The following is a 24,386-nucleotide window of genomic DNA, read 5'->3' as shown; positions in this document are numbered from 1 at the left end:
CCAGACAGAGGTGGGTCTCTGAATCAAAGTCACTCCCATGATGTGTTGGCTTTACTATTATGGAAGTGCTGATCATTCTAGAAGTACTAAAAGTATTTTAGTTAAGAGCATCCATTTTGCACATTTTAAGCAAGTGACTGGAGTAAGATGTGTGGATTGTGATGACAGTAATGTAACTTTTCTTTAATGGCAGTTTTTTCCCTTTGTTTGCTCTTGTTCAGTGCTGGCTGCTGCTGAATTCTATTTTGTCCAACCTCTCTCTCCCTGTTCTGCATGAAAAGGTGTTATCAGGTTTTCAGCCATGTCCACAAAGTATACAGTGGTAATACATAAAATGTCAGTTTTAGGTACACTATACCTTTACATTCAGTGTGGAGGGCTGCTGGTTTTCATCCTCTCCAACTTCTGTCACAAAGTGGATATCTGCCTATTCATCAAGTAAGTTATTTACCAGCTTTTTGATTGTCAATCTAGAAATGAAAGTGGTATATTTTGAATTAGTTTCCTTGTTTTAAGATTTTTGCCCCTTTGTACATTCTGGTTATAATTGTTCTCTTACTAATGAGCACACAATTGAGTGTGACATGGAAGTAACTGCTTCCCGTCAGCATTTAATGTCATTTGGAGCAGTGTCTGCACTTCTAATTGGCAGCATTTGGATACAATTAAAGGAGCAGACGTCACAGAAAAGGGTAAATCAAAGTAATAAATGTTAGCATTTAAAATAATGGATGACTACTACAAAGTTTTGGATTCCTTTTAAACAAATTTTATTATGCTGTTCTGAATCTGGAGGGGTGTGTGTGAGGGTTTTATCAGAATGGCTAACCACACAATGAGGTCAAATAAAAGTAAAAGTTGACTTGATTTGTGAAAGTGGGTTGAATTAAAACTTGCAGACAGTGGAGTGAACTTGTAAATAAGCAAAAGCAACAAAATGCTAGCAGAGTGAATGAGGTTTGCTTACTTTCCTCCTTTTTTTTTTTTTTTTTTTTTTTCCAGGTTAAACTCCTCTCTAATATTTACTGACTGTTTTATCATTTAAAAGTTGTCTTAAGTGCATGCTTTGTCGTTTCAGATCTTGCTGGTATGACCATCAAGGTGCCAACCACTTCAAATCATTGCAAAACTGTAGTAAGCAGTGAAGCATCTGGTTTGGTGACCTTCTCTAGTGCTTATGATGGCTGCTATGTCCATGCTGAGGTATCAGTTTACTTTTCTCCAATTGAATTTCAAATTTAAACTAAGTGGTATAAGTTTTCAAGGTGGCAAGATGAAGCTCAAGTGTGTTAATGCAAAGTCTGTGTGTGGATTGCTGCTGATTTCAAGGCAGGAATGAATGTTAGACAATGTAAATTCTTCTGAAAGATCCATCTTTGAGGGAGCTGGAGCCTATCCTGGCAACAAGACCTGGCATCTCGCTGGCTTGGTTCCCTTCATCACACAGCACAGTTGTCTAATGTTGGGTCATTTTGGGCAGTTCTGGCACATTACGAAATACTGTTTGAGGAGAGATGTATTTTTTCTGCCCCTCCACACCTAACACCACTGGACCCCCTTCACACACTGTCCGATGCACTTAATTGACATACAATACATATTTCTATACAGACTTATTATTAGCTTTAAAACCAAGCCCACAATTTGCATTAAAAGCAATGCAGCTAGATGTGAGACTGAATGAGCACTGTCTGATTCTGCACCCCCCACTAAACACCTCAGCTCTTTCAAATTGTCCTGTAAGCTTGAAGACCCCTGCCCTTTTAACTGAATGTGCACAGCGTGAACTTAATGAGACTTTCAACACATTGTGACTGACACCTTAAACAGATTCCAAAAATTAGCGATTATGCCATTGTGTAAAATTGCTAATGGGCTAACATTGACACTTGGGTTACGACAACTCAAATCCCATCTTCTGTTCATCATCAAACACTTGATTTTTCCACCAACTGGCACACTAAAGTCCTCTCTAGCTGGAAGACAACACAGAGCATTCATTCATTGGGTGGTGATATTAACTTACTTGCACACACAATCGAGACTATGGGATCTAAATGTTCAGTAAAATTAATAATGTATGCTTCAATTTAATTACATTTTGTAATTACACTATTCAGATTAGTTCCAGTGTCTAAATATTTATATGGTTTTAGCACTCTAGTTCCAGTGGAGGTGGTTTTGTCATGTGGTGGGTACAGAAGTGTGCCATCAGTGTGTGCACCCAACTAACTTTGTAGGGTTGCATAATTAAATTACAAGAAGGTGCTGTCCACTTCACTGTAAGCTACTTGGTGGTCCAGTGGATTAAATACTAAACTACACTATAAAAATCATTTAAAATTCTAATTCATTTAAATCGTCTACTTTATTTGTTGTCCTATATATTTAATCTTATCATTAAATGTCAAATGCAAAAAGACTACCAATCCTGTCCATTTGCCATAGTTTTTCTCCAATGTTATGCCTCAATGTGCGTTTTTTGATTCAGTATGTGATGATTTCACTTGGAGCATCTTTAAGCACCTGCCATTGTGTGTTGACTTCTTCAGAGATCCTGCATGGTAAAGAATTTGAAGTCGTGTAGCTGATATTCACGTTTATTAGGTTTTCTTTGCAAATTCAGGAAGGATAAGTAGTTACATTGGATTTGAATCGCTCTCAAAATGGAATTGAGATGCAGACTAAATGGAGCCACAGTTGGCTTTAGAATCAAACATTTACAACCACTCCCACGGTCTAATCACTTCTCATTCATGTGAATGTTATTGACAGTTCCTGGGATCTTAGCTCCAAGAGGGGTCGGAATTAAGACAGAGTAGAAGACAAAGTAGAACATCGTAAAGAGGTTCAAAAATGTTGGTGTGATACACATGCAGAGCAGGTTAAAGATTATGGAATTACTAAAATTCGGAAGTCTCAAACGGATAGTAAAGATCGCATTAGCGCTAACAAATGGAAATTATTACTCGGTGAAATAATGGAACAGCGAAAAGAGATCAAATATATGGACATAGGTGATATGACAGAAGTATGTAGATCAGGGCTGTGCAAAGTCATTCCTGGAGGGCCGCAGTGGCCGCGGGTTTTTGTTCCAATCCAGTTGTTTAATTAGAAAACAATCCTTGCCAACAATTACATTTCATGGCTTGTTAGTGCTTTAACTCTGCTATGTCAAGTCATTCTCAAATCCTAGATTTTTTTTTTTTCCATTCTAAGGATATCATCCAAATATTTTTGAAGTGTAAAATGGCTGGGTAATTCTCAGTCCTTCACTTTTTTCTCTTCTTTCCTTTCAAGTATTTAATTAAACCAAATAGTGCCTGATAAATACACACAGGCGTAAAGGGTAACAAGCAAAATGGTTACTGCTGGTTTCTTTTGTCATTTGCATCTTATTGCTAATAAGGAGCAATTAAAAACCAAGAATGCAGCTGTTTAAGACTTAAATAAGCAATAAGGGTTCAAAATCTTAATGAGGGAGATAACTAAAATGAAGCAGAAGTATTTATAGAGCAATAAGTGCTTCTTATTAAGCAATTGGGTTGGAACAAAAATCTGCAGCCACTGCGGCCCTCCAGGAATGACTTTGCACAACCCTGATGTAGATATTGTTTGGCTTTAAAATTTAAGTCGGAGACTTGTAGATCGTCTAATTTGTGTTTCCATCAGGGAAAAGTAATGTTTCTTCCGAATGAAGAGGCGTATCCATGAGAATTAAATGATTTGTTTGGTGTTTTTTTTTTTTTAAACATCATGAGAAAATTCAATCCCATTGATTGATATATGGCGTTGAAATGCGCATGTTCCATTTTAAATCTTGGATGTTCCCATTGTGCTGAAACATTGCACACTGTTATGAGAAATGAGAAACCTTTAAAATGAATGTATATGGAATTCCTAAGGTTCACACTTTGTATTGTCATTTTGTAATGTTACAAATTGCATTAAAGTGCTGCCTGATGAAATCTCCCCCTCGCCTCACCTCACCTCATGTACTAGCCGTGATCTTGGGTACCTGATAATGTTATGACTTTGAGATTTGAGGGATGACTAGAATATCCAGACACACATGGAGGTCCTTGTGGTGACCAGGATCTAAGTTCTGAAATTGCAGTGTAAGCACTATAGTGTCCCAATGAAAATAATTCAGTGCTTTTGAACGTTCTTATTCAGCTTCAGCATTACTGAAGCGCTGAGAACAGGCACAAGGCTAAAAATGACCTGGGGTCTCACGCATAATGCTGTGCGTAGAATTCACACTAAAACATGGCATACGGACAAAAGCAGAAATGTGCGTAGGCACAAAAAAATCCAGATGCATAAATCTGTGCATCTGCCAACTTCCACGTTCTTCCGCTCCATAAATCCCGGTCACAGTGAAAAGTAACGCACATGCCTGCTACCCCACTCAAACTCCTCCCAGAATTACACCTCTTTGAATATGCAAATCAATATAAATAGCCCTTAACCTCAGCGTTCTGTGAAAAGGCAAAGGCAAAAGCACCGGGGGGGTTGGGGGCAGAGAAGAATTTCAGCAAATACCAAGTAGAGGCAAGGAAAAACGTACTATTTGTTGGTTTAAACAGATATAAACAACAAAAGGAAGTTGATCAAGTGAGAGAGTGTGTTGGAGAAACTCGAAAGCTCAAGTTCACAAAGTTGCACAGTGCCTGAAATAAAGTTCAGATATCAAAGTCGCTGTGAAAAGGCGAGTCGTAGCCCACTGTCGGAATGTCATATGAAAGCTTAATGGGTACAGAGAGAAAAAAAAATAGGGACACAGTGGGTAAAAAAAACTTTAATCTCGAAATTTCCACTGTAATCACGTAGTTTATTTTGTCATTAAAGTAGAACATCATAAACTTCATCTTAAAATCGTTTAATTTACTAGTTTCTAAAATCCCATCATAACTAAAGTAGCACGTTAAATGCTTTGTTTTGTATTTGATCTTCTATGTGCTCTGTGTGTGAATCACTACGTGCATCTTAATTGGGCTTTCTCTTCCTCCAACAGAACAGATTCCATTACATTCGTAATATTACAGCTCTCTGAATAATTAAAATACTAAGATGTATACTTAACATTTTCACGATAATAGGAATTAAAGCATGTATTAAAAATGAGAACACAGTTGCGCAGTGATTATTCATGCCTCACGCAAGATGCTTGCTGCGCCGTGTGTGACCTTCGATGAAATAATTTATTGCAACAGTACAGTCTCTCTTTCAAACGTACTAACCTCCAATTCCTGTCCTTACTTTTCTTTCTCCAAATACCCAATTGCCACACATTCGGCTCTGTAATAGATATTAAGCCATCTGTAAGCTGAGAACGCAGATTGTTCAAAACTTTTAAGGAACATTGAAATATCTTTGTAGTACATGTTTAATTTATTCTATCCATCTATCCTTCCAGTGTCGCACCAGCAAGAATACAGCGCGAGGTAGGAACAATGCCTGAATAGGGCACCAGCTCCTTGATAGCACTGCGACAGTGTCCTCACATGTTTAATAACAATATAGATTATTTAAATGTTTTATCTGTATAATACATATTTTGCTGCATTTCATCTTAAAAATATCGTCATATGTAAATATGCACTTTTTAAAGTGGTTCAGGTTGTGCAATATTGTAACTGTATCAAGTTTACAGTAAGGTGATTGTACTAAGTACAAACAGTTCTACAAGGAGCACTTGATGAACTGATTGAGTGCGTTTATAGTTCTTGGGATGAAACTTTCTGAACCGTGAGGTCCCTACAGGAAAGCTCTGAAGCATTTTCCATATGGGAGAAGTTCAAATAGACAGCATGGCTAAAGCAGCTTGTGCTTGATGCTGTATACTGACAATTCTCTTTCTGATCAGCTGCTGTACAGCTGTGATTCCACACTCGGATGCAGTGATATAAATACTCTGAGTGGTGCAGTGAGAGTAATATGGAAAAAGATGATCTGCTGTGACAACCCCCTAACGGGAACAGCTGAAAGAAGGTGCAGTGAGAGTAACGACGCTAAAGCAGCTATGGTATTTGGAATAGTTTGACCATTCCCTGGACCATTATATTATTACAGGTTAATTACAATCCGATGCCTTAAACTAATAAACAATATGCGGTTAATTTTCAGTGTATGTGATAAAGCCGCGTCAGGAATGTGGATCTAAAAAAGGGAAACCACAATAGAACAAATGCACTGCTTTGACACTGGGTGCTGCCAGTTTGCAAAACCGAGTGGAGAACTTACGTACGCCAGAGTCTGAGCTACCATGAAAATGTGTGTGACTTTACGCCAAGTTTAGTTTTTATACATCGCGATTTTTAGCGTGGAAACAGGAGTACGCAACATTTTTGTGCGTACACACCATTTATACATGAGGCCCCTGGACAGGATAACTTTAGGGCAAACTATAAAATATGGGCATGTAGTTGCTCTTGAACAGTTTAGTAATGATAGGAAGTATATTGAATGTAGGAGAAAACAATCTGGGAACATGTAACACATTTTTTTGGATAGTCTGATTGCAACAGTGCTGATTATTGGGTTACCATAATGGCCAGTAAAGTGGACTGGCATGGGGTTTGACCTTGGCATTAGTTTTTATATAAAAAAAAAAACAAAACTGTTGCAATCTGATTTACATAGAAGTACATAGCTTTTTAAAAGATTCATCATGTCTACTTTCATGATATTAAACTCCTAAGGCATCTAATCCCCACTGTATGAAGGAGATCCATTTCTTAGACCTAATCTGCCTTCAACTCTAAATGTGTCTCCTGTGTGTGAATTTCTGCCATCATTTTTAAATGCCAGTTAGCCTGCCTCTGTTCCCAGCTGTATAAATATGGATGCTCCAATCTCTTATCTTGCAATTAGTTTTTTTAATGTTTAAAAGAGAAACAAGTACAGTAGTTCAGCTTTGCAATCTTGATGAAGATTGTAATTAAGAAATTAGTAGCACAAAACCACGGTTCTCTCCCCCACACCCATTTAATTGCAAACAAAGTTCTAATGCCACCTGCTATAGGCACAGAGTTTGCCAGAGAAGTGTCTATAATTAGAAGCTTTGGCAGATTGTGTACATATTATGTCACAAGGTGGGGAAAAGTTGTTTTTAGGTGTAAAATTTTACATGGATTTCAAGAAATGCTTGCATAGCTACAGTAAGTAAAATGATTCTGGATATCCCCCTGTTGATGCAAGGAATCAAATTAAATTTCTAACTGGTGAGCAGCTTCATCAAACAAGTAATCAGACAGAAATGGCTTTTTAAGGTGTACGCAGCAGAAGATGCAATCTGCATTTGGATGTGTGCCAATGTGGTGCTGTCTTTTTAATGCTGTCCATTTTTGAAATGAACATATGGCATTTGCTGGCACTATTGTGGATACCAACCCTTTTGAACTACTTGTACTGAAAATATTTCTAATTTTACAAGTTACATTAATGATGCATAATATCAGGGACAAGATTCAGGAAGCAAATCTGTTTATGCAAATTATCTACCATTTCTTGGCATAACTTAAAATCCTACTGGGGGTTGGCAAAAGCACTGCTTGTCAGATCTCTTCTGAATTAAGAGAAAAGGGAAAAGTACCCAGTTATGAAGCACCACCTATTGGCAGGTTTAATGTTCTATCTTTTGTCAAACCTGCTTGATTCAGCCTTGTTGGGTTTGGAGCTTTTTTGTAGTATTGAGAGCAAGGAGGCAACTCACCCTGCACTGGGTGCCAGGCCACCTCTTGATAGTCGGTCCATTTGCTGAACCCGTGTGTAGTGCTTTGGAGATTAGAATATATCCTGACCGCACGGGACACAAGGCAGAGACCACTTCTGTATTATCAGCCCATCACAAGGCCTGCACTTGAACTGTGTAAATAGTCACTAACCTAACACAAAGGTCTTGATGTGAAGTAGACCACGGTGAGTGATGAGATGTAAGAAATTTGTCAGTACAGGATAGAAGACCAGCTATAAGCAGTACCAAGTACACAGGCAATATTCTTGTACTATATTCATGGTCTCCAGGCTACAAAGGACATAGCAGCACTAGAAAAGGTCCAGAGAAGAGCGACCAGGCTGATTCCAGGGCTACAGGGGATGAATTATCAGGAAAGATTAAAAGAGCGGAGCCTATACAGCTTAAGCAAAAGGAGACTAAGAGCTGACATGAAGTGTTTAAAATTATGAAGGGAATTAGTCCAGTTGATCGAGACTGTTATTACAAAATGAGTTCACCAAGAACACGTGGACACAGTTGGAAACTTGTTAAGGGTAAATTTCACACAAATATTAGGAAGTTTTTCTTTACACAAAGAACAATAGACACTTGAAATACGCTACCAAGTAGTGTGGTAGACAGTAAGACTTTGGGGACTTTAAAAACTCAACAATGTTTTTTAGAATTAAGTGGACTGGACTGGTGAGCTTTGTTGGGCTGAATGGCCTGTTCTCATCTAGATTGTTCTAATGTTGTGCCAATCTGTAATCCTGTAAGGGAAGGAATAACATGGTCTGGTGCTTGAAGGACGATTAGGCCTGTGGTTGCAGGAACACAAAGAGCCAATTAGTGGCCCTCTAGTCTGGTGCAAATGGAGGTCAGCCCCTGATCAGCAGGTACTTTTAAGGGGACTGGAAGTGCTCTTAGGTGCATGTCCTTAAAATGCCATTCCAGCCACTGTATCTGGTTTTGAGAATAAATCTGAATGGGTGTTTGGGGTGTGGAGAGAGACCTGTGATAGCTGTGAGAAGAGTGTGTGCATATTGTGTATACTGCCATCAGCCATGCCTCATGCACTTCAGAAGTCGTCATTCACCTGAAGCTAAGCATGTTCAGGTCCAGCCAGTACTTGGATAGGAGACTTTCCAGCAGCAACCCAAGCTTTGCTAAGATGAAGTGTTGGCTAATCTAATAGGGTGTGCTTAACCTGTGGTCTGAATGCAGATCCCAATGACCCCAGTGCTGTGATGGTACCACTTTGCTGTAATGTTGCAGTCCTTTTGGATGAGATGTAAAAGAGAGGTCCTGTCTCTAGTCATAAGATCTCTAGGCATTCTTTGTATCCCAATGTCCAGGTTCAATTGAACTCTGTGGCCTAGCTGTTCTGTCCCCAAATTATCTCCGTCTATAACTATCTCTCACACCACCGAATAGCTCATGTGTGGTGAACATACTGGCACAAAAATGGCTGCCGTCTCACCATCCAGGTGGATGCTGCACATTAATGGTGGTTAAAGTGGCTCCCCACTCGCTATGAAAAGTGGTTTGACTAGTGAGGAAAGTTATACAAATTAGAGGAGGTGGTGGTTCTGAGGTTCTGAAGAGTGGTGGTTCTGAGGCTAGGGATCTGCACTGGCAATTGGAAGGTTGCCGATTCGAAATCCCGTAAAATGGCAATAGGGACTCTGCTCTGATGGGTGCCCTTGAGCAAGGCTCTTAACCTGAAATTGCTCAGCGCTTTGAGTAGTGAGAAAAGCGCTATATAAATGCAAAGAATTATTTATTATTCTTTAGGCCCCCCGTCTGACTGATGAAAAGTGAGTAAGGGACTCTGGCAAGAAGGTTTGTCTTGTTAATAAGTAATGAATTCCTCCTTTTTTTTTTTTTCCTGAATAAATTACATTTTGGAACCACTTCTTGGTGTCATTTGATTTATTTGGGATTGGGGACAGTTTGAAAATGCTACCTACAGCCACAGGGCTGAGATAGATACTGTAGGGGTGTTTATGTATGATTTTTATTCCAAGTGCATTGTTTATTGACCCATAAGGCCCTTCAGTAATTGACTAATACAGTGCCAATTCTATTCCAGGAAGATTCTTACATTGTGATTCTGGAGGTCCGCTTGTTGACTGGAGGACCTCCAATGCGGATCCACATCTCCTGTCCAAGGCCTTTAAAGGAAAGCACAGGTTTGTTCGGGAGTACCCATCTCTGAAGGTTTTAAGCTGCTTTTAACTTTTAACATCTGTAAAAGTAAATTTTAATGTACAAGTTGAGTATACTGCAACAGATTTTTATCAGTCTGCACCCCTGACCTATGCTTCAATAGATGTAATACTTAGTCTAACTCTAAAGTATTCATATTTTTAATTGTGTGTGTGTGTATTGCATTTGCATACACTTGGCTGTGCACAGTTAATGCATACGTGGATGTCTACATTGTGTGTTTTAGAACCTATTTGACAAACGAGAGACCGTTCAGTTCATTAACCTCACTTGTTTAATATCCAGTATGGCCATCCAAGGCACTAAAAGGTTTACTGCCATCATGTGCCTGTCCGGCTCAGGGTTAATGAGAGCACCAGTTTCCACCTTGCAAAATTGGATGACAACCAATCACAGCGTGAACTTGCTCACACTCTCGTATTCAGTTTATTTAGAGATGCCAATTAATATACCCATTATACAGAATGTATTGTCTCCAGCAGACCCCCCGTGACCCTGTAGGTAGGATATAGCGGATTAGATAATGGACGGATGGATATACAGAATATATAAGGCAGGAGAATCGAGCTCTAGGACTGTACGTTGGACCTGGCCCTTGGACCTTTTGCTTTATAAAAAAAAAAAAAAACACCATAAATATTGAAAACCTATTACACAAGCCTACGTTCAGTTTTCTCAGACCTTTTACTTTTGTTTCATATGTAGATTGCTTCTGTATACAGTATGATTTTAAAGTTTACACCTGCCATTTAACCTCCTTATCGTTCGACCCAGGCATCACTCCGACTGTAAAAACAGTGCTAAGTGTTAGTCCAGAGTGTCACTTGAGCAACTGTATAGACGTGTCTTTTGTAAGACCCCAGGTTTACTCTGGGAGGGGGGAATGTAAAAGTGCCAACAGCGTTGGTACCAAGCATTACTTAGATGACGGTATAGACATGTCTTGTGTAAGTGTCAGGCCCAAGTGTTACCTGGGAAATGTTGTAGACTAGTCTTTTCTAAGCCTCATAATGACAAAACAAATTTGTCTAAGGCAATGAATTTGAAACAAAGTGGTTGAGAATCTGTAAATGGCACACACACACACACGTGCAGTGTGCTGTCCATATTCATTTGTATCATACTTTCTACACTTCTGACTTTGTACTCTTAGTGTTTTGCACTTTTATAGTAAAGATGAGATTTAGCAAGTGTGTTTTTTGGTTTTTTTTCCTAAGCCAAAAATGCAATGCTTTTACATGTTTGAGAAAAAGGTAACTCTTAGAGGCTTCTAGCATCCCCAATGGCTGCTCATATTGACCCAAGAAGAAAGTGAAAAGTGCTTGACATGCCACACTGTGATAAAGAACTTCAGTGCTTGTGTGATGCCAAAGATGACTTCCTCACACGGAGATCCAGCTTGATAAACGCTGCTGATGCAACTCATGTGCAACTTTAGACAATGAGTGACGTCAGGGCTGACCTGCCTGTTGTAACGGTCTTTCACAATTCTTTTCCTCCTTGATTTGTGTGTAGAAATCCTATTTGTGTCAAATTTCTGTCATTTGTATGATCCAGAACATTCACACTTTCATATACAGTACAGTAGTTAAGTGCCATCCAATCGTGATGCATGCTAATTCAGGTTACAAATTGACCTGTGCTTGCATTGCCCTTGACTTTATGCACCAATGTAATTTTTTTCACTCCATGCTGACTTTGGTACTGTGGCCGCGGTTTTCTTTAGACTGCTGTAGTGTCTGAGAAATGAAGAGACTCTGCAAAATGATTGTAAGTAGCAGAAAGGTACCTGTGCACCTTGTAAAGAAAATGTGGTGGTAGTTGTGAGATTCCATCCTGCATCAGTTTCGGCCCTCGGTACAATTTCATTTAATGCCCCTGGTCTAAGGGGTTTGGGAGGAATGCCAGAAGAACTGAAAAGTTGCTCTGCTACCAGTTGAGTTTGGGTGCATGCACTGATACCGCACTTTGCACCCACCACACGACGAACCACCTCAGGATTCCAGATTAGGACCTGAATTTAGCCGTGTAACACTTTGGCACCACACTAGTTTGAATGGAACAGTGTGAGGTTTTTTGGTGGCTGGAGTGCCAGTCCTGGAGAGAGTTAGCAGATATGATGGAGAGAAGGAAGGTTGATGTATTGTGCGTATAAGACACTAAATGGAAATTGAAGGCCAGGTGGATCGGTGGTGGATTTAAACTATTCTATCATGGTGTGGATGGGAGGAGACATGGGGTAGGAGTTATTCTGAAGGAGCTGTATGTCAGTGTTTTGGAGGTGAAAAGAGTGTCAGACAGAGTAATGATTATGAAGCTGGAAACTGAAGGTGTGATGATGAATGTTAATGCATATGCCCCACAAGTTGGGTGTTCGATGGATGAGAGAAGAGTTTTGGAGTGAGTTGGATGAAGTGATGAACAGTGCACCAAAGGGACAGAGTGGTGATTGGAGCAGATTTCATTGGATATGTTGGTGAAGGGAACAGAGGAGATGAGGTGGTGATGGGTAGGTATGATGTCAAGGAGAGGAATGAAGAAGGTCCGAGTATAGTGGATTTTACCAAATGGATGTTCATGGCTGTGGTGAATACGTATTTTAAGAAGAGGAAGGAACATAGGGTGATGTACAAGAGTGGAGGAAGATGGACACGGGTAGATTACATCCTGTACAGAAGAGTTGATCTGAAGGAGATTGAAGACTGAAAAGTGGTGGTAGGAGAAGGTGTAGTTAAGCAGCATAGGATGGTGGTCTGTAGGATGATGGGGATCAAGAAGAGGAAGAGAGTGAGGGAAGAGCCAAGGATCAAATGGTGGAAGTTGAAAAAGGAAGACTGCAAGGTTGAGTTTAGGGAGGAGGTGAGACAGGCACTGGGTGGCAGTGAAGAGTTACCAGACAGTTGGGTAACTACTTGCTGTCACCCTTACTACATCTGCTGAAAGGTTCTTGGCATGACATCTGGACAGAGGAAGGAGGAAAAGGAAACCTGATGGTGGAATGGGGAAGTACAGGAGAGTATACAGAGAAAGAGGATGGCAAAGCAGAAGTGGGATAGGTGGAGAGATGCGGAAAGTAGACCAGAATACAAGGAGATAAGGCGCAAAGTGAAGAGAGGTGGTGAAGGCTAAAGAAAAGGCGTATGATGAGTTGTGTGAGTGGTTGGACACTAAGGAGGGAGAAAAGGACCTGTACAGATTGGCGAGACAGAGGGACCGAGCTGGAAAAGATGTGCAGCAGGTTAGATTAATAAAGAATAACGATGGAAACGTACTTATAAGTGAGGAGAGTGTGTTGAGCGGATGGAGAGTACTATGAGAGGCTGATGAATGAGAGAGAGGAGGTTGGATGATGTGGCGATAGCGAATCAGGAAGTGTAACGGATTAGCAAGGAGGAAGTAAGGACAGCTATGGGGAAATAAAAAAAATGATCTGCTGTGGCAACCCCTAACGGGAGCAGCCAAAAGAAGTGCCAGTTCTGCCACCAAGCCATGTTTTTTTCTCTGCTACAGGGAAAACGTACAAAATCCATATTAGTGATGTTAAGACCTGGTATTTGTGAGGTGGCAATGTTAACCAATGTGCCACCTGAGTGTATAAATATCTGCTGTATCCTAACCTTTTATAGGGACACACATTACAAGCTTAGTATTGTGTTTGAAGCTTTAACCTGAATTAGTTAGCTGTGTTGAGTCAAAGACTTCCATCCATCCATCCATCCATTTCCCAACCCGCTGAATCCGAACACAGGGCCACGGGGGTCTGCTGGAGCCAATCCCAGCCAACACAGGGCACAAGGCAGGAACCAATCCCGGGCAGGATGCCAACCCACCGCAGCAAAGACTTCCATTCTTCTGCAAAACTTCTTATGCCAATTCAGTGTTGCAGGAGCAGAAGCCTCTCCTGGCAGTATCTGGTGCAAGACAGGAAGCAACAATGGATGGGGGCTCTGGTCTACTGCAGTGCACACTTGCTTATGGGCCATTAGATTGTCCTATTAATTTAATCTTTTCAAATGTGCGAGGATAAACATGGGACAGAAATTAGGAAAATCTGTGTGGACTTTTAAGTGGTATGAGGGCCTGGATTTGAACCCAGGACTCTGGAGCTATGAGGCAGCAGAACTAATATCATTATTACACTCTGGATGATATCTTTATGTACTTTTAAAATGGATATTAGGTTAGTGAAGTGTAACTTGTATGTATTTTTGTTTGGTGTGAGATACATAACCATAATTTTAGTTTTCTGTACAATGGAGTGTCTCTCCCTTTTTCTCTCCCAGATATGGAGCATGACTGTCTTATTCCATCCAGCTTGCGAGTGGCATGTGGAACCCGAGGTGCTTCTGTGACTGCCTGCCTCAGCCTGGGGTGCTGTTACAGCCGACAGACAGGAGAGTGCTACTACAAAATGGATGGTGAGTGTTGAAATCCTTAAAGCTGCATGATGGCATCCCTAGAGTGTTGCTTGCCTTTGCCTCTTTGCTTTCTGTTCTAAGCAACGGCAGTCTTAAATCTGTGCTTTGGCAAGTGCTTTGTAAATCCTATTTTAAACCTTACAGGGTTGTTCAGCCTAGAATAACTGGAAGCAATGACTATCCAATGTTACATTTTCAAAGCCTCCAGAGAGATTAGCGGTTTGGCTGGGGTCCATGGTTTTTAAAAGTGAAGCTCTCAATTAGAATTTGTTTGTTTTTTTTTTCCCCCACCAGAGTGCTCCAGAGATGGCCATTTTGTGTTTGCCATTCAACAGGAGGCCACCCGTCCAGCATTACAGCTGAAAAGTTTAAAAGTCCAAGGTCATGGCTCCTGCGTGCCAGTAATCATAACAGAAGAGGTGGCTGTCTTTAAATTTTCAGTGGCGGAGTGTGGCGTGCAGAAAATGGTAAGCGTGAGTGCAGAGATTGTGGTTGCCAGATGTGTACTAAATTTTTTGTTGTACCTCTTGTCCTTGATGCCTTTCAAGCAGCTGGTGGTCAAAGATGTTCAGAAGGCAGCTTGAGGCCTGCTATGTTGGGCCAATGTGCCAACAGAGTAGATGAGCCCTTTGGACTGATGTCCAGATGAAGGTTGATTTCTGCCTTGTAGCCAATGTTCCATCAATGGTCACCAGCTACTTTTGATCCTAGAAAATGCATTTTAAGCCCTGAAATGTATTCAAGAAAGCCCCAGCCTTTACATTGGTATTCAAGGTGAGTCACACTGGTTGAACAAGATACAGTGCATCCGGAAAGTATTCGCAGCACATCACTTTTTCCACATTTTATGTTACAGCCTTATTCCAAAATGGATAAAATTCATTTTTTTCCTCGGAATTCTACACACAACACCCCATAATGACAACGTGAAAAAAGTTTACTTGAGGGTTTGGCAAGTTTATTAAAAATAAAAAAAAAAAAAAAACAGATCACATTTGCATAAGTATTCACAGCCTTTGCTCAATACTTTGTCGATGCACCTTTGGCAGCAATTACAGCCTCAAGTCTTTTTGAATATGATGCCACAAGCTTGGCACACCTATCCTTGGCCAGTTTCGCCCATTCCTCTTTGCAGCACCTCTCAAGCTCCATCAGGTTGGATGGGAAGCGTCGGTGCACAGCCATTTTAAGATCTCTCCAGAGATGTTCAATCGGATTCAAGTCTGGGCTCTGGCTGGGCCACTCAAGGACATTCACAGAGTTGTCCTGAAGCCACTCCTTTGATATCTTGGCTGTGTGCTTAGGGTTATTGTCCTGCTGAAAGATGAACCGTCGCCCCAGTCTGAGGGCAAGAGCACTCTGGAGCAGGTTTTCATCCAGGATGTCTCTGTAAATTGCTGCAGTCATGTTTCCCTTTATCCTGACTAGTCTCCAAGTCCCTGCCGCTGAAAAACATCCCCACAGCATGATGCTGCCACCACCTTGCTTCACTGTAGGGATGGTATTGGCCTGGTGATGAGCGGTGCCTGGTTTCCTCCAAACGTGATGCCTGGCATTCACACCAAAGAGTTCAATCTGTCTCATCAGACCAGAGAATTTTCTTTCTCATGGTCTGAGAGTCCTTCAGGCTGCCATGTGCCTTTTACTAAGGAGTAGCTTCCGTCTGGCCACTCTACCATACAGGCCTGATTGGTGGATTGCTGCAGAGATGGTTGTCCTTCTGGAAGGTTCTACTTTCTCCACAGAGGACCTCTGGAGCTCTGACAGAGTGACCATCGGGTTCTTGGTCACCTCCCTGACTAAGGCCCTTCTTCCCTGATCACTCAGTTTAGATGGCCGGCCAGCTCTAGGAAGAGTCCTGGTGGTTTCGAACTTCTTCCATTTACGGATGATGGAGACCACTGTGCTTATTGGGACCTTCAAAGCAGCAGACATTTTTCTGTAACCTTCCCCAGATTTGTGCCTCGAGACAATCCTGTCTCGGAGGTCTACAGACAATTCCTTTGACTTCATGCTTGGTTTGTGCTCTGACATGAACTGTCAACTATGGGACCTTATATAGACGGGTGTGTGCCTTTCCAAATCATGTCCAGTCAACTGAATTTACCACAGGTGGACTCCAATTAAGCTGCAGAAACATCTCAAGGATGATCAGGGGAAACGGGATGCACCTGAGCTCAATTTTGAGCTTCATGGCAAAGGCTGTGAATACTTATGTACATGTGCTTTCTCAATTTTTTTTTTTTTTTTTTTTTAAATAAATTTGCAAAAATCTCACTTTTTTCACGTTGTCATTATGGGGTGTTGTGTGTAGAATTCTGAGGAAAAAAATGAATTTAATCCATTTTGGAATAAGGCTGTAACATAACAAAATGTGGAAAAAGTGATGCGCTGTGAATACTTTCTGGATGCACTGTATGCATACATGCTGCACTAAAGCACAATAGGCTCCACTCCCAACCCAAAGTCTGGATTAAGCAAATAAGTGTGTAGTCAAATAGGGCGTTATTGACTTGAGATTGTTAAATAAGGGAATGTGTCATGGGACTAATGCATTGCCTCCATTTTTCCACCTACCCATTTGTTTCCTGAGCTGCCTTAATTCTATTTTGGGGTCAATGCTATACAGTAATCCCTCCTCCATCGCGGGGGTTGCGTTCCAGAGCCACCCGCGAAATAAGAAAATCCGCGAAGTAGAAACCATATGTTTATATGGTTATTTTTATATTGTCATGCTTGCGTCACAGATTTGCGCAGAAACACAGGAGGTTGTAGAGAGACAGGAACGTTATTCAAACACTGCAAACAAACATTTGTCTCTTTTTCAAAAGTTTAAACTGTGCTCCATGACAAGACAGATGACAGTTCCGTCTCACAATTAAAAGAATGCAAACATATCTTCCTCTTCAAAGGCGTGCGCGTCAGGAGCAGTGACTGTCAGAGAGATAGAGAAAGCAAACAAATCAATAGGGCTGTTTGTGCCGCGGTGCTTCGCATACTTAAAAGCTTGAAGGGCACGTATTAATTTTTGATTGAAAAACAAACTATCTCTCTCTCTCTCCCTGCTCCTGACGGAGGGGGTGCGAGCTGCTGCCTTCAACAGCTTTGTGCCGCGGTGCTTCGCATACTTAAAAGCCAAAGCTGTTGAAGGCAGCAGCTCACACTCCCTCCGTCAGGAGCAGGGAGAGAGACAGAGACAGAGTTTGTTTTTCAATCAAAAATCAATACGTGCCCTTCGAGCTTTTAAGTATGAGAAGCACCGTGCAGCATGTCGCTTCACGAAGCAGCTGCACAGAAGGTAGCAACGTGAAGATAATCTTTCAGCATTTTTAGACGAGCGTCGGTATCGTCTAGGTGTGCGAACAGCCCCCCTGTGAACAGCCCCTACGTCAGGATCAGAGAAAGTCAGCGCAAGAGAGAGAGAAAAGTAAGTTGGGTAGCTTCTCAGCCATCTGCCAATAGCGTCCCTTGTATGAAATCAACTGGGCAAACCAACTGAGGAAGCGTGTACCAGAAATTAAGACCCATTGTCCGCAGAAATCCGCGATATATATTTAAATATGCTTACATATAAAATCCGCGATGGAGTGAAGCCGCGAAAGGCGAAGCGCGATATAGCGAGGGATTACTGTATAGTATTATCATGGGGTGAGTGATGATCACCACATTAGTTATGGATTGGCGTATTCGCACACCCTGAGCTTGACAGCCACTTAAGCCCTGATTGTGAGTCGTGCCTGTCACTTGTCAATACTCTACATAGACACTTTGTACTGTTAGTATGAACAAGACACCGATGTCCATAGATATAATCTAGTCCTTCAAGGCTGATGATCCTGGGTCTCAGAGGAACCTAAGCTTGTCACCTTTGTCAATGGAGTTTATTCACCAAGGATATGTTAAACCCACTATGCAGCTCTCTATTGGGAGCATCTCCCCTTTACCTGCTAACCTTGTGACAAAAAGTGGCATCTCCCCCCTGCAAGGTACCCCGTGTCCACTTTATTCCAGGCAGTCCCCAGGTTATGAACAAGATCAGTGGTATGTGGGTTTTTTTTTTTTTTTTTTTTTTTTTCTGTCCTTAAGTTGAATTTGTATGCAAGATGGAACACGTACATATGGTTCTTATTAAATGTCACTTAGTCAAATGTTTGCCTCAGTCTAGTATTTTATAATGCTGTGCATATAAAACACTTCTAAATAAAAAATCTTAACATACTACAGTATTATGTACAGTTCTGTAATAAGTTTGTTCATACAGTACTGTAAAAAATTAAACCGTTCTTAAAAGGGGTTTAGATAAAAGAGTGAATTAGTTTAACACTCCATTTGTGAGTTAGCATTGTGATAACTACCTTGTTTACCCGAAAATAAGCCCTACCCCAAAAATATATAAAAGTAAAGCGCCTAAGGCCAGGTTTATGCTTCATGTGATGCGCTGCGTGTGCCCAGAACATCCATTAAATTCCAAGGACACCTTGCCAGAATATCTCTGAAAAGGATGTTTAACAATTACAGCCATCAATTTGGGGATGATCCCATTCCAGCAGCATCGGCGCAAGACAAACAAAATCACTGGACAGGGTATCAGCTCATCGCAAGGTGAACACAAGCGCACACACACACACACACACACACACACACACACACACACACATATATACACAAACATCATTGTAATTTCACCAAATCCCCAAACCTTTCTTTGGATGGAAAACTGAGCCCACAGTGGAAAACCACTAAGAAAACTCCAGGCAGGGATCACAAGGGACGTGACTTCATGCGAAACAGCAGCGCTACCGCTCTGCCACTGCCACCCCCATTTGTGTAACTATTAACAGTATCCATCCATTTTCCAACCCGCTGAATCCGAACACAGGGTCACGGGGGTCTGCTGGAGCCAATCCCAGCCAACACAGGGCACAAGGCAGGAACCAATCCCGGGCAGGGTGCCAACCCACCGCAGGACACACACAAACGCACCCAACACACCAAGCATACGTTAGGGCCAATTTAGAATCGCCAATCCACCTAACCTGCATGTCTTTGGACTGTGGGAGAAAACCCACACAGACACGGGGAGAACATGCAAACTCCACGCAGGTAGGACCCGGGAAGTGAACCCGGGTCTCCTAACTGTGAGGCAGCAGCGCTACCACTGCGCCACCGTGCCGCCCCTATTAACAGTATTCATTTTTTAAACAAAGTTAACGATTTACTTGTAAAATGTAATGTACATATTTTAATGCATTTCATCATGATCGGGATATAGAGTATAAATCTAAGAATTCTAAATGTACAGAGAGCTGGAATCTTATAAATGTGTTCTGTTTTGCAATCTATTGCTGCTTGCCACTGCTGTCAGGTCAGGAAGAAGCCCCAGCGATTAACAACTGGGTTGGTTTTAAGATGACGTTTACGATGGTCTACTTTAATGATAAAGTAAACTACAAGGTTATAGAGGACATTTAGAGTTTAAAGCCGAAATTTTCACTTAATCACAAAATAGACATTTTCATTATGTCCTTTTTTTTTTTTTTTTTTCCTCTTTTTCTCCCCTCTGTGTCTCAAATATGCCACCATATATTCTAATGGTGAAGGTGCAAAAAAAGACGGCACAGAAAAGATGGTATGAGAGACTTTTAATATGGGGAATATGCTACGCTTGAATATAAAAGTCAACATCAATACATTTGTATGTTGGCATTTTGCTTCACCACATCGAACCATTTATCAAACATCGAAGTACGCACAACGATCCTGGATGATCCTCAAAGCAACCGGAGTAGCAAGAAATTCAGGCAGGAATTCAGGGTTTGAATGTGGAGAGTTATGACGATATTCCAGAAGATGACATGACTGTGTTTGGATACGTGTATATTGTTGTACATGAATAAATTTTAAGATATCCCCTGAAAATAAGCCCTAGTGCATCTTTTGGAGCAAAAATTTAATATAAGTCCCAGTCTTATTTTCGGGGAAACACGGTATTACTGTAATTTTTCTTTTCATTACCATCACTTGCATTGGCTTTACGCTTTGGTGACATCATTCAAGAGTACGGTAATAGAGGGACGGGGCTGTGATCAGACTTAGGGAGTCACGTGGTGCATTCAAAATTGATCATTCATGTTAGAAACAAAAGAGCGGTACATGAGCTTTCAGAGGATTCATTGGTAATACCTGTAATTCGAAGGCAAATACTTGTTTTAATTTTTATAGAACATCCTCTTGCAATTGATAGCCTTTTTATCCACTACCTCATTTGTCATAAAAACTCATTAAAACAAAAAGCAATAAATACTGCTCTGAATCGGCTGATATCAAATTTTAGCTTTATTTCTAAGACCGCTATCTTGACCCATGTAATCTACTCCCTCAAGTGGAAGTCTGACCGCAGCTACATGACCCACTGCATTCACGTGGAAAAGGAGAGCGTTCATTTGTAAGGTAGGATTTATCAGTTGGTCAAGATAGAATTGCATAATTTATGGAATTGTGGCAATCTGTTTGTAACCAAGGGTTGTCTGCATGTCACACATCCTCAACCCGGGGACTGCCTGTGCTTCAGTCACTGGATGTCCTTTAAATGCCAAACGTTTCTGTAAAGATGAAGTTAACATCTGTGACAGAGGAGGAATGTCATTGGGCGATTTAGAAGTTTTAGTCGTCTGGCTGATGCATGGATGGTATCTCTTTGATGTCCAGGTAATTGGGGTCTCTAAGAGAATGGAGCAAATCTGTCCCACTATCTTGTCAAATGTCTCATCTCCAGCTCCTTTTGGGAAAGTTTAGCTTAAGTTAGTTATTGGGAATCTTCTAAAGAGCAATGCTTTGAGACACTAAAATTTAATGCATGCATTTAGTTTATTGTTCTTTAATATGAATTAAACATGTACATTACAATCTTAGCCTTGTAACCCAATGATAGTCATTCTATCTAGAAGCCTGCTGGCTGACGCCAGGCCAATTTAGAGTCCTGAATTACTGTAACTTCGACGTCATAAACCTACCCCACAGATACTGCAACTCATCCAAGACTGCTGCTGAGTTGAAATATGAACACATTTCTCCTGGAGGCGTGTGCAGCAATGCTAACCTCCATGTTGCCCATGACAATTCTTATACTGCGTTTGAAAACCTCTTGGTAACCCCACACTTGGTTTAAATGCTTTTCACTAAATACTTGGAGATACCAAAGCCCCGGGCAGGGCGCCAGCCCACCGCAGGGCACACACTAGGGACAATTTTGGATTGCCAATGCACCTAACCTGCATGTCTTTGGACTGTGGGAGGAAACCCATGCAGACACGGGGAGAACATGCAAACTCCACGCAGGGAGGACCCGGGAAGCGAACCCGGGTCTCCTGTGATGCAGCAGCGCTACCACTGTGCCACCATGCCGCCTGCAGTGATCTGAACAAGTCATAAATGGAAATTATTTACTGGTGTGGTACATATTAAATACTTCATGTAGCATTTGGAAAGTACAGCGGTAAGTGTACTTAACGTTTTAGGATGCCACATTCCTTGTTTTCCACTCTCCAGACACCTTTAAACTCTTAAGTGATATTCACATTTATTCAAATTAAATACATTTGGTGTCTCTTTTGAGAAACTGTTTTAATATTAAAACTTGCTGATTTTGCTCCTCTCTGATCACTGTTTCACTTCTTTTTATTTGTATTTTTACTGTTGATCAATGTATTTAAAGAATCCCCTCCATTTTCATCTCGATTGTGTTGTGGAGTTTCTATCCATCCATCCATTGTTGAAATGTGCTCAATCCAGTTTAGGGTTGCAGGGTGCTGAAGCCTGTCCAGACAGCATTAGGCACATGACAGGAAAAAATTGTGTATGAGGTACCAGCCCATGGGAGAGCACACACCTGAGGAGCTACTTTTTAAGAGTTGCCAAATAACCTTAGTGGAATATCTTTACTTTTAGTTGGACATGGATCTAATCAGACCTACTGTATAAGTTGGTTCCAGATGCCTTCAATAAAATTGCCACCAGTGTCCTATAAGAAATTACTTTTCACTCGGTAACCAAGGACCAGGCCCATTTGGGGTGCCAGTTGATCCCAGGGCACACACCCTCTCCTGAGTCCCCAAACAAGGAAAGTCAAAATATTCTGAAGAAAATGCCATACAGACAATGGGAGTAACGGGCAAAACCCCACATGCATAGGGTTTCAACTTAACCTTGTCAACTTGGTCTGTGCCACCATACAGCCCTAGAGGGTGATCACAGGCAGTCCTGGGTTTCTTAAAGGGTGAGTAATTGAACTTTTTCTTGTCTATGCTTCTGTAATAGTATCACTGATTTGCAGTTTGTCGCACTCCTATGTAAATACATACAGCGTTTGTAACTTCTAATCAGTTCTTATTTTCCCTTAAATCCTTTTTACAGCCAAGGGAGGAAAGTCTCTTTCTTCTGGTTCTATTGCAGTTTTCACTTTTTATATACTGGTAAAATAAAGCTGTCATTCAATTTTCAAAGAGGTCTTGTCTGACTTCGCTCCTGGGAGGTTTAACCTAAATGTTGGGAGGTTTCTCTCCCCAGTGTACTTTTTCATCTATATGTTGTCACCAACTTTAGAACTCCTTGGCTCTACCAATTATAACTCTGCAATTTGGCAAAGTGTGCTTGCTGGATTTACGGAGAGACTTGGCCTTTCGTAGACGGGAGCAACATTTTTTCCCCCACTGGTTTAGACGTCTTTACCATTCTGCCACAGAAAATGCCTCTTATGCTTTTTCTTGGTGTTAAGCTGCTTGTTAAATGACTAGTTTTTTTTTTCAATTATATCTGCATTGGGAGTATTGTCTACTATATGTTCCTCAATGCTGTTCAGTTTTTCTTAAATGTGCATTAAATCACAGTTGCAGAAATAAACACATTATAAAAGGAGAACAAAGCAGCAGCATACAGTTACCTTTTATTCCCATGCCTTTCTCAGCAGCATCCTGGATTCAACTGTTCCCCTTTGTCTCTAGTTCTCATTATCTGCCTTCAGTGTTCTTTGTTCATTCTCTTTTCATGGCCTAAAAGAAATAAAGCCTATTTTCTTGTTGATCACAGCATCCCTATGAAGGGAATTCTGGGTAAACTTGACAAAGAAATGAGAAGAGGCATCACCCTGCATGCTGTTGTGGTTGGGCCCCTGTATGTCTTGGTCCACACGATTGCATTTAGCGTATTTTTGTTTATTGCTCTTCAAAGAGTGCAGATACAGAATGTGATTTTTCACAGGGAGATAGAGGAGGAGAAGAGGAGATTGTGTAATGCTTAAAGTTCTTCCTGATTTGAGGAGAATTTAACTTTATGTGCCCCTTGTGAAAGCACCAGGAAATGCCCAATGATTTAATCTTTATTTTCAATTTTTGTAAAACTTTCTTCATGAGCATTATCCATTTTGATTCATGCTCAAGCCTCTCTGAACGGTTGTAAATTCAGGTTTAATGGATACTTTCACTGAAGTTAAAACTCCAAGGAGTTTTTTTAAATGACTACCAGGGCAATCATGTAAACATTAACCAGTTGTACTGAATACCTAAGTAGGTGTATTGCATGTTACGGATAATTGAAGGATTTTATGAATTATTGCCTGGGCACAGATTTCTACTTTAAGTCTTCAGTTTTATAATGGTGGTTTATTGCTGGAATCTCAATGACAGAACACTCTCTAGACGAGAACAGGCCATTCAGCCCAACAAAGCTCGCCAGTCCTATCCACTTATTTCTTCCAAAAAAACATCAAGTCGAGTTTTGAACGTCCCTAAAGTCTTACTGTCTACCACACTACTAGGTGGCTTATTCCAATTGTCTATCGTTCTTTGTGTAAAGAAAATCTTCCTAATGTTTGTGCGAAATTTACCCTTAAGTTTCTGACTGTGTCCTCCGTGTTCTTGATGAACTCATTTCGTAATAACAGTCTCGATCCACTGGACTAATTCCCTTCATAATTTTAAACACTTCAATCATGTCACCTCTTAATCTCCTTTTTCTTAAACTGT

The 24,386-nt window shown here is 41.0% G+C and overlaps 1 protein-coding gene across 1 annotated transcript in view; it reads left to right on the top strand.

The window, feature by feature from the left end:
• The window catches only part of LOC114662043 (zona pellucida sperm-binding protein 4-like), a 69,330-nt gene that overhangs the window by 6,565 nt on the left and 38,379 nt on the right, over positions 1-24,386 (top strand). Inside the window, exons 2-5 of the mRNA XM_028815337.2 lie at positions 1,079-1,203; positions 9,813-9,912; positions 14,233-14,367; positions 14,662-14,834. Coding sequence (XP_028671170.2) covers positions 1,079-1,203; positions 9,813-9,912; positions 14,233-14,367; positions 14,662-14,834 — 533 coding nt within the window. The remainder of the gene's footprint in view (positions 1-1,078; positions 1,204-9,812; positions 9,913-14,232; positions 14,368-14,661; positions 14,835-24,386) is intronic.

This window comes from Erpetoichthys calabaricus, chromosome 12 (genome assembly GCF_900747795.2).
Source record: "Erpetoichthys calabaricus chromosome 12, fErpCal1.3, whole genome shotgun sequence".
Lineage (NCBI taxonomy): Eukaryota > Metazoa > Chordata > Cladistia > Polypteriformes > Polypteridae > Erpetoichthys > Erpetoichthys calabaricus.
This window is presented reverse-complemented; position numbering and strand designations above follow the sequence as displayed.